This window comes from Staurois parvus, unplaced genomic scaffold, assembly GCF_062004578.1.
Source record: "Staurois parvus isolate SC_StPar_1 unplaced genomic scaffold, SC_StPar_1.0 ptg000818l, whole genome shotgun sequence".
Lineage (NCBI taxonomy): Eukaryota > Metazoa > Chordata > Amphibia > Anura > Ranidae > Staurois > Staurois parvus.
This window is the reverse complement of record NW_028318614.1, coordinates 8,150,762-8,162,038: the sequence shown is the minus strand read 5'-3', so window position 1 is coordinate 8,162,038 and position 11,277 is coordinate 8,150,762. Positions and strand designations below refer to the sequence as shown.

General features: G+C 40.3%; 1 protein-coding gene across 2 annotated transcripts in view; it reads left to right on the top strand.

Moving 5' to 3' along the window:
• CPSF7 (cleavage and polyadenylation specific factor 7) overlaps window positions 1-11,277 on the top strand; it is a 47,279-nt gene that overhangs the window by 1,556 nt on the left and 34,446 nt on the right. For both annotated transcript variants that reach the window (XM_089655018.1, XM_089655017.1), the window contains exon 2: window positions 8,764-8,982. In XM_089655018.1, coding sequence (XP_089511144.1) covers window positions 8,764-8,982 — 219 coding nt within the window. The remainder of the gene's footprint in view (window positions 1-8,763; window positions 8,983-11,277) is intronic.

Genomic DNA, 11,277 nt, shown 5'->3' with positions numbered 1-11,277 from the left:
GATTGGGTCCGCCTGAAAAATGGACAGGTGGACCTGATTGGTCCGCCTGTGTAAAAGGGCCCTATGTAGTTAAAGGATAAGTTCACTGATTGTTAAAATAGTAAATGCACATCTTTGTGCAAATAAAAAAAATGTGCATTTACAATTAGTTTTAGTGCTGATTCACACATGTTTCGGTGCGGATTGAAGCTCAGGATTCACAGCTAAGTGATAAAGTAGTTGTTCAGCGGGTCAGGTTTACATCAGGTTCAGGACAGGCTTAGATCAGATTCAGGTCAGGATTTTATCCTGGTCACAACTGATGACGTGCGGTTTAGAAGCTGTTCTCATAGAAGTCAATGGCCTGTAATCCTCACCTGAACCAGACTGCACAGTTTAGAAATTGAATATGACTCTTTTTCAGTCTGTGCTGAATTCTTGCTGCCAGTGCACCAGACATATATGAACAGGCACCATAGGAAGCAATGTTATTTTGCATGCCATGCGGATTGGATGCGTTTCAAACCGCATCCAATCCACATATATGTGAACCCGCACTTACTTTGGCGCCTGTAAAGCATTGCAGCAACAATCATCAGATTACAGGTGCAATGTCAGGACCCTGCAGACTCTCAGTAAGCTGCCTGTACCTCTTGTAGGGACAGGCAGTTACTGAATGGCAGGAAGAATCAATGAACTACGAGAGCGCTTGCCAGCACTCTCACAGTTCATTGAGAAGTACAACCCGTCAGCCGCAGTGGCCAAAGGTACTTGTAGTTCATTCATGTACAGAACTCTGAATGAATTAATGACATTGCTGTGTGGCCGGAGCCCCACATGATTGTTCTAAATTGTGATAGCGGGTGGGGAGAGAGGAACCTCTGCCTGCTGTCACAGGGAGGGTGCAGATGCTGGAACATGTAATGTGTTCCAAAGGTGAACTTATCCTTTAAAGTCAAAGCTTAATTTTACCAAAAACCTGCCTAAGGGATGTCTGTAGATAAAAACTTTGACCAGAATTGAATAATGCCCGAGCTATATGTGTAGGCCGTTTACATCCCTCATGAAGCCTGAGTGGAAAAACTCCCAGAATTTTGCTAAGAGAGGCCCAGCTATTACTGTTCCTCTCCACCATCACAAGAGTGAGCTTTCTCTGATCCAGACCCCCTCATGTGCTTTTTCTCCCCTGATTTAGTAGCTCTGAGCTCAGCATTTAGGAGCTCACTCCTGTGAAAGTGAGCAGTAACAGCCAGGTCTCTTAGCAGCATCCTGGAATTTTCCCAGTTTGGCTTCATGAAGTACATAAATATCCTACACCTATAGCAAGGGCATTATTCAACTGTAGTCAGAGCTGCACAGTTTGTTTTTATTCACAGGAATCCCTTATCTGCATAGGCAACGTTTGGGAAAGGTGAACTAACCCTCCAAAGGCTAACCATACAATCTAATCTCATTTAGATCTACCATCAACTATGTTGTGCAAGGACTTGTTTAATTGGATCCTATTTTATTGGATTGTTTAAGTTTGTCCTTTTATTACATAGTTTTTGTAAGTCTAAAAGGAGATTGCACAGATATATTATAGGGTATGGCCAGCTAAAGACTAAGGCTACGTTTACACTAGCGGCAAGCGGCAGACAGGCGTTTGGGAAGCGTTTTTACCGTTTCCCAAATGCCTGGGAAAATTCTGCACATTGCAGCACATGGTGCTGTTCAAACGGGAGCATTAGCGTTGCAACGGATGCCTCTGGTCAAGTCAGGAGGAGTTAAAGCCACCTATTCAAGTTTATGGTGCCGCTCTGCAATTGCCCGGCCGGCGTTTGCGTTGCATTTGCGTTAACGCCATTCAAACTTCATTATAGGCATTTGTGGGGCGTTTTTAACGCTTGGCAAACGCCTAAAAACTGCGCATGTGGCGTTTGCGGAGCGTTAAAAACGCTCCGCAAACGCCGGACCAACGCTTGTCAAACGCTATAGGTGCATTTGGCAAGAGTTGGAAAAACAGTCAAGTGTGAACGAGCCCTTAGTCCACCTTTTTGCAAAAAGATGATAAATGCATCCAACTTTGCAGAAAAATATGCATTTATTATTTTTTTTTTTTGCATGTGAGTTTGCAAAGCATTGCAGCTGCAATCAGTAGGTTCTGGGTGCAATGCTCTGACTCTGAAGGAAATAAAATCTGAAGCTGGAGGAAATCAAGATGGACTATGAATGTAGTGACATCACCACAATGTATTTCATTGATTACTGCGTCTGTCTGCCATGGTAGTTTATTAAATCTCTGCAAATGAACGACGCAGCTGTGCGGGTAGATTCACGCACAGCCATGGAGAATTTAAGGGCTTGGCTCTTGGTCCACTGTGTTACTTGTTAAATATGGATGTAACATGGTATACGAGGTGGAGTTAGCTTCTTAAAGCAGAACTCTTGGCATATATAAAAGACACAAATGAATGGAGTCCTGTATTCAGTACATCAAAATGTTTCCAATGCAAGCAGTATAAGTACCTGTATGTATTCTAGTATCAGCCTCTTGCAGTCACAGTACAACAGGGCAAGAGTGTGAGAAAAAGAAGCAGCACAATGAGTTCATGTGCTGACCAGAAGCATGCTGATAACTGAAAGGAGAAGCAGCTCAGTGGTAAGCTCATCTCTTTTCTATGTCCAGTCACAGGCTGTGGGTGTGTCCAGGACTACTTGGGCTCAGAGGAAGTGGTTTGCATGATACAGTTGTGCTAACAAGTTTGCATACCTTGGCAGAAATTGTGAAATTTTGGCATTGATGCCAAACACTGTCTTTTATTTAAGGATAGTGATCATATGAAGCCATTTATATCACATAGTTGTCTGGCTTCTTTTTAAATCATAATGAAAATAACCTAAATGGCCCTGATCAAAAGTTTACATACCGTGGAATGTTTATGTGCTACAGACACACACACAGGTTAAAATGGCAATTAAAGGTTAATTTCCCACATCTGTGGCTTTTTAAATTAGTGTCTGTGTATAAATAATCAATGGATTTGTTAGCTCTCATCTGGATGCTCAGAGCAGGCTGGAAACTGAGCCATGGGGAGCAGAAAAGAACCGTCAAAAGACCTGTGTAACGAGGTAATGGAACTTTACAAAGATGGAAAAGATATCCAAAGATTTGAATATGCCAGTCAGTACTTTTCAATCACTTGTTAAGAAGTGGAAAATTCAGGGATCTCTAGATACCAAGCCAAGGTCAGGTAGACCAAGAAAGATTGCAGCCACAACTGCCAGAAGGATTGTTTGTGATACAAAAAACAACCCACAGGTAACCTCAAGAGAAATACAGGCTGCTCTGGAAAAAGACAGTGTGGTTGTTTCAAGGAGCACAATACGATGATACTTGATCAAAAATGAGCTGCATGGTCAGGTTGCCAGAAAGAAGCTTTTACTGCGTCAATGCCACAAAAAAGCCTGGTTACTATATGCCCGACAAAACCTTAATACGCCTCGTAGCTTCTGACACACTGTAATCCGGAGTGATGAGACCAAAATAGAGCTTTATGGTCACAACTATAAGCACTATGGTTAGAGAGGGGTCAACAGCGACAAGAATACTATCTCTACTGTGAAGTATGGTGGTGGCTCACTGATGTTTTGAGGGTTTGCGAGCTCTAAAGGCATAAGGAATCTTGTGAAAATTAATGACAAAATGAATGCAGCATGTTATCAGAAAATACTGGCAGACAATTTGCATTCTTGTGCATGAAAGCTGCACATGAGTCTTTGCATGAACTGGAGGCATTTTACCAAGACAGATGGGCAGCTATATATACCACCTGCAAGAATTCGAGGTCTCGTAGACAACTGTTATAAAAGACTGCACACTGCGATTGATGCTAAAGGGGCAATAGACTGTATTAAGAACTAAGGGTATGCAGACTTTTGAACAGGGGGCATTTCATTTGTTGCCATGTTATGTTTTACGATTGTGCCATTCTGTTATGACCTACACTTGACAATGAATCCCATAAGAAATAGAAGAAATGTGTTTTTCCTGCTCACTCATGTTCTCTTTAAAAACAGTAGCAAATGGTACCAATTCTCCAAGGGTATGCAAACTTTTGAGCACAACTGTACCAACAATTGAGCTGAGGGCATCTAGTAGCAGAAACAAAGTGCTGCAGGGAAATTTCTGCATTGAAGGTGGTTATTGCAGTAGAAACTGGTTTTCTTATTTTATCTTTTGTCTTTTTTATCCTTTGGTTGTTGGCGTGAGTTTTGCTTTAGTGGCATGCTATCCATGACTGATAACACATAATGGTTCACCAGTAGAACACCCCATTTTGTTTTTCTACAAGCTTACTGCTTCCCCACCGCCCTATAGCACAAATACTGCTGCAGGGTTGTGTAAAATCAAGTGTGTGTGTGTGTATGTATATGTGTGTGTGTGTGTGTATATATATATATATATATATATATATATATATATATATATATATACACGTAATTTGGAATTTCCAGGTAGGGGGCACACCGCCATTGGTGGCTACAGCTGTTGATCACCGGGTCCTGGCTGGAGATTCCCCTCCGGCAATCGCCGAAGAACAGGGGAGAGAGGTCTCTATGTAAACAATACAGATCTTTCCCCTGTAAGCTCCAGCATGCTGCTTTGTTTTGCTCTGCATAGCAGAGCAATACAAAGCAACATGCTAACAAGGTAAAACACACACACCACAGTATAAAGTAACTAGCATATAGTAAAACGGCACACAGTTAACCCTTTGATCACCCCAGATGTTAACCCCTTCCTGCCCAGTGTCATTAGTACAGTGTCAGTGCTTTTTATTAGCATTGATCACTGTATGAGTGTCACTGGGGATGTCAGTGTCAGAATGCTCGCTGCAGCCCCACTATAAGTTGCTGTCCGCCTCATTTACTAGTATAAAAAAAATTCCAGTATATATACCGCCATTTGTAGAAGCTATAACTTTCACATAAACCAATTAATTTACATGTATTGGGTTTTTTTTTTTAAGCAAAGACGTAGCAGAATACATTGTGTCCTAAATTTAGGACAAAATTTGATTTTTTTAAATTTTTTTACTGAATATGTTTTATTTCAAAAAGTCAAAAATATATTTTTTTTCCCAAAATTTTTGGTCTTTTTTTGTTTATAGCGCAAAAAATAAAAAACAAAGAGGCGATCAAATACCACAGAAAGAAAGTTCTAAATTGTGGGGAATGAGAACATAAATTTCATTTCGGCGCAGCATTGCATGACAGCGCAATTTTCAGTTAAAGTAACGCACCGCTGTATTGCATAAAAATGGCCTGGTCAGGAAGGGGGGTAAATCCTCAGGAGGGCAAATGGTTAAATATATGTAACTACTGACAATGAACTTCTTATTTGCTCCATTTTGCTCTTGTAATTATAATGTTGGAAGTATTTTGTTATATCTGTTCAGTAAGTGCAAAAAATACCTGTTGATCCTGCCAGAAATCATGTGAGCTGATAACTTTCAATGCTGTCTGCCAGTAAACAAGGGGGGCTTATGGAGATGAACAGGGTAAGGGGATAAGGAGAGGTCTGTGGTCTTTGTGGTACATCGGAACTGAAGTAGGCAGGGCTGACACCATGTGCTTAGGGATTCAGAGCTGTGTTGTTACAGAGGAAGGTAGGAGTACACTGTTTCTGACACATCAACAGTTATTTTCCTGTGTTTGCAGCATGTTGAAAGAGATAAAACACAGGGACGTGTGTATGTTGTCTAGAGATGTAATGTTTTTGTTTTGTTTTTTGTCTTTTTTTTTTTTTTTTTTGTGCCTTGGGATTCATTTTAACAAAGTCCTTAGCAATCTCTTGGTAAGAATGAGCTTTATTATAGAGCTTTGCAGCACAAACTGAGACCACAATGTGGTTATAAAACAAAAACAACAGATAGTATGCAGATACCGTAGGTATACAGGTAACAATTTTATAAAAACACATAATGGAAAGGGAATGAGATTGTGGGAGAGATTTACTAAAACCTGTGCACACAGAATCTGGTGCAGCTGTGCATAGTAACCAATCCGTTTCCCAGTTTTATTGCGAAAACGTCACATTAGCTTGTGTCCAAAGTCGCACGATTTCCAGTGCGACTTTGGAGCTTCACTTTGATCTGACTTTACATTTTCTGGAATAAAATTGCATTAAAAGTCACACTAAAGTAGTGCAGGCTCCTTTTTTAAATTGTGACTTTAAATCTCATCAGTTTGAACAGAAGCCATTGGAAAGAATGGGCTGTGACTTGTAATGCGACGTTGATGTCCGTAGTCGCACAAGTGTGAATGGAGCCTTAATTGAACAGCCTGAAGTTACAAGCTGATCACTATTCACAGCTGCACCAGATTTTGTGTGTACCAATTTTTTGCAGATCTCACCTGTGTGTTTGTAAAACCGCTGCATATGTGCATTTGTAAAATATAAAGAACTACTTCAGTTTTTTTTTTTTTTAATTACTTTTTTAAAAAGAAAATTACTTTGGGAAAAAAAACCCAAACCTCCTTCCTGTTTTCTACAGCCATACCTTGCACCACACAGCCTTTGCAAAGAAAGCATCCTAGCCAGGTCATCTTCCTGCCATGGTAATATTTATTCATTCTTATGGGTGAGATGTATTCATGACCTCCAGCCTCCCAGAGAAGTATAGCTCACCTATAGGAGTGAATGGGTAAGTTGTGTGTGCATGCGTTTACAAAAAGAGCCAGTAAGTTTTCTTTGCAAAGGCTATGTAGCTGCAGGCCCGTACACATGAATATCGGACAAATAGTAGATTGTAAGCTCCAAGGAGCAGGGCCCTCGAACCCCTCGTGTTTCGCATTGTATTGTTATTGTACTGTCTCATGTATTGTCTCCCATTGTAATGTACAGCGCTGAGCGAACTGTTGGCGCTACATAAATACTGTATAATAATAATAGTACCACTTTCAGAGCAATTGTCCGATAATCTTCTCGTTGGTACACACCTTTCGAAAGACTATCACGACAGTTCATGCAAAATTATCCGAAGGGACGAGTACAAAAATTGTAGCATAACAGTGATTGATTTTTGTTTAATCAGTGCAGTATTTGTCCATAAAAATTCAGGTGGCCAAGACCAGACATGCTCAGAAACGAAAGAATACATTACAATACATCGCTTCCAAAGTTGTATTCTGTCATAAGAGAATTTTCGTAACTTTCGTAGCCTCTTTATTTTCAATATGAGACTAGAATGCAAAAAAAAAAAATGGACGATCATCATGTGTACTAGACTTAACATAGCCAGCCTAGCAGAAGTATAGAACATCAAAACCTATATGATAACCAGTCATCTAGCTTTTTCAGAAGGTGATCAGAAGTTACAGCCCATTTACAGTATATTCTTAACCTGCGTTTCCCTGCAGCTTATTGGGTTCAGTGAATGCCATGAGCAGAGGTCAGAGGGTTCTTTGCATGTGCAGTACACAGCATCTCAATAGAGCCGTTCAGCTGACTGTCTGCTAAAGCAACCTTGTAACAGTCCATTTCTTACCAAGCCCATTCCTGTAAATTGCCTGTGTTAACCATTTGCCGCCCGCCCTATGGCCGAATGGCGGCTGGCAAATGTCATCAGCGTTCCGGGGTGGACACCATATGGCGTCCTCCCGCACATGCGCAGATTGTGCTCCTGCAGAGCCGCGCAGCGGCGCGATCTGTCGCCGGCCATGCACCTCTGGCACGGCCGATGACAGATCTGAGTATCGGCCCCCGTTGCCGTAACCATGTAAACTGCTGTGACCAATCACTGCAGGTCACATGACAGTTGTATACAATGGATGGCTTCATTCATGCCATCCATTGTATACTAGTGTCTAGCTGTGAATGGTCACAGCTAAGCACAAAAAAAAAAAACCCTGAATGAATCGAAGTCATTCAGGTAAATGCTTGCTTATAGCAAAGTAATTCTTTGCTATAAGCAAATTGTGTAGAAAAAAAATACTGATCACTTCCCCAAAGTAGTACAATGTTACTATGGTTGAACTATTCAAATTCTTTTATTTCACGTTTTTTCTCATGGTTACTGTGAAATTGTGTGAATGCATCAATGCAGTGCATGTTATCTCAGCTTGCAGTGCTTGGTTTCATTGAATGAGTTTACAAAAAATGTAAATATTGCAGCATATACAGCCTCATGCTACATAACTAAGCTCCATTTCATGCTGAATAAACTAAGGTATTAATGTATCTTACATAGAAAACTATCTTTAGATATATTTTTACTCCAAAAGCATTTTGTTAAAATAAATTTGATAATATAAAAAATCTGATTTAAATAAAAAAAATATTTGATTTTTTTTTTTTTTTAATTGATTTTCATCCACTTTGATCCTAAACTCACAGAAAGTAGTTTATATGGTTGTCAGTGTCAATTCACATCAGTGCTTGCAGTTCTTTTGCATTTCGTTTACAGAAAAAAAAAGTAGAACATGCTGCATTTTTTCTGCACAGAACTGCACTGGAACACGGGAAAACGCATCAAGAACGCACAAAAACACGCATGATGAAACACATCCGGAACACATCTGGACTGTGTTACTATAGTGTGAACCGGCTCTAACTTCTCCATGGTCAGAAGGAGCCGTAACTCTTCTACCACCCCTGCCACTAAATAGAACCCATGAAGTGCACAAGGAAATCAACTCTTCTGACAGTGACAATGTGTTGAACTGTGGCTTCTGCAGTTGTTAATGTTTTATAAAGTTGAGAGACAATTACTGACTGACAACTGTATTATCTTTCCACAGGAAGCTGAGTTTGCTGCAGAGCAGGTTGACCTATATGACGATGTCTTGGCAGTGGCCTCTCTTGGGTCATCTCATCCAGATGGGAAGAGCAATGTTCCGGAGCCCACCTCCCCTATACAGGCTACCTCTGCCAAATCAAACAACAAGTCGCCCGCCATTTTGTACACCTACAACAATGTGCGCAAGAAGGCTTCTGTATATATTGGAAACTTTTCATGGGTGAGTGAGAGGTAATCTCTAAGCCTTTTAACTGGCAGCTTTGACAACTAGTTGTGTTTATAATAATACTGTATACTTCAGATGTATGCCACATGCTTGCAGTTGCTGATCTAGGGTGAGAATAAGTACAGAGATACTGTATAGCAGTAATAAAATACTGCACATAGAATATTATAAGGATACCAGAGGTTATGCAAGCACACTCTTGCAGAGATTTCCTTTGGTATAGGTAGTAGAATTCTGAGATGTCATGTGATATGAGCTTTTAAAGTGGCTATCAATGATCTTCTATTTGATTCCTTTTAGTCTACTTCATATACCATTGAAAGTATTTTATTTGCTCAATAAGTGCAAAAAATCAAATAATCTGCGCTGGGGAAAATACAAAGAATAAAGCTGCCATTGTGCAATTTGTGATACAAAATGTGTCAAAAAAAACAAAACATCAAAATAGCACTAAATTAATTTATAGTACTAGTAAATTACATAAATACGAAAAAATATAATGCATATATAATAAGGTGCAAAGTGCCTCAAATATATATATCCTTGAAAAAGTATTCATACCCCTTGAAATTTTACACATTTTGTCATGTTACAGCCAAAAACATAAATGTATTATATTGGGATTTTTTATGTGATAGACCAACACAAAGTGGCACATAATTGTGAAGTGGAAGGTAAACGATAAATGGTTTTCATCATTTGTGGCGTGCAATTGTATTCAGCCCCCTTTTACTCTGATACCCCTAACTGAAATCTAGTGGAACCAATTGCCTTCAGAAGTCACCTAATTAGTAAAGTGTCCACCTGTGTGTAATTTAATCTCAGTATAATTACAGCTGTTCTGTGAAGCCCTCAGAGGTTTAGAAAACATTAATGAACAAACAGCATAATGAAGGCCAAGGAACACAACAGACAGGTCAGGGATAAAGTTGTGGATATGTTTATAGCAGGGTTAGGTTATAAAAAAAATATCCCAAGCTTTGCACATCTCACAGAGCACTGTTCCATCCATCATCCGAAAATGGTAAGAGTATGGCACAACTGCAAACCTACCAAGACATGGCTGTCCACCTAAACTGACAGGCCAGGCAAGGAAAGCATTTATCAGAGAAGCAGCCAAGAGGCCCATGGTAACTCTGGAGGAGCTGCAGAGATCCACAGCTCAGGTGGGAGAATCTGTCAACAGGACAACTATTAGTCGTGCACTCCACAAATCTGGCCTTTATGGAAGAGTGACAAGATGAAAGCCATTGTTGAAAGAAATCCATAAGAAGTCCTGTTTGCAGTTTGCGAGAAGCCATGTGGAGGACACAGCAAACGTGGAAGAAGGTGCTCTGGTCAGATGAGACCAAAATTGGACTTTTTGGCCTAAAAGTAAAACGCTGTGTGTGGCGGAAAACTAATACTGCACTTCACCCTGAACATACCATCCCCACCATGAAACGTGGTGGCAGCATCATGTTGTGGGGATGCTTTTCTTTAGCAGGGACATGGAAGCTGGTCAGAGTTGAGAAGATGGATGGAGCCAAATACAGGGCAATCTTAGAAGAAAACCTGTTAGAGTCTGCAAAAGACATAAGAATGGGATGGAGGTTCACCTTCCAGCAGGACAACGACCCTAAACATACAGACAGAACTACAATGGAATGGTTTAGATCAAAGCATATTCATGTGTTAGAATGGCCTAGTCAAAGTCCAGACCTAAATCCAATTGAAAATCTGTGGCAAGACTTAAAAATTGCTGTTCGCGGACGCTCTCTATCCAATCTGACAGAGCTTGAGCTATTTTGCAAAGAAGAATGGGCAAAAATGTCCCTCTCTAGATGTGCAAAGCTGGTAGAGACATCCCCAAAAAGACTTGCAGCTGTAATTGCAGCGAAAGATGGTTCTACCAAGTAATGACTCCGGAGGGCTGAATACAAATGCACGCCACACTTTTCACATATTTATTTGTAAAACTATTTATAATTTTCCTTTCACTTCACAATTACGTGCCGCTTTGTGTTGGTCTATCACATAAAATCCCAATAGAGTTTTCTAAGTTAGATTATGGTGCTCTACTGTGACAGACATCTATCCCCTCTACTTTCAGTATACAGTAGTTTGGAGATGGATCATGGAGAGAGGGGCCTCTAAATGAAGATGCTCCATGCACTAGGCTTGTTTTTATGAGTTGGGAAAGTTTAATGTTGCTCTCAAAGTATTTAGGAACTATATGTAGAGTTTTAGGTAGGCCCTACCCCCAAATTAAAAGAATTGGAGGTAAAAACACAGTAAAGTCAAGTATTT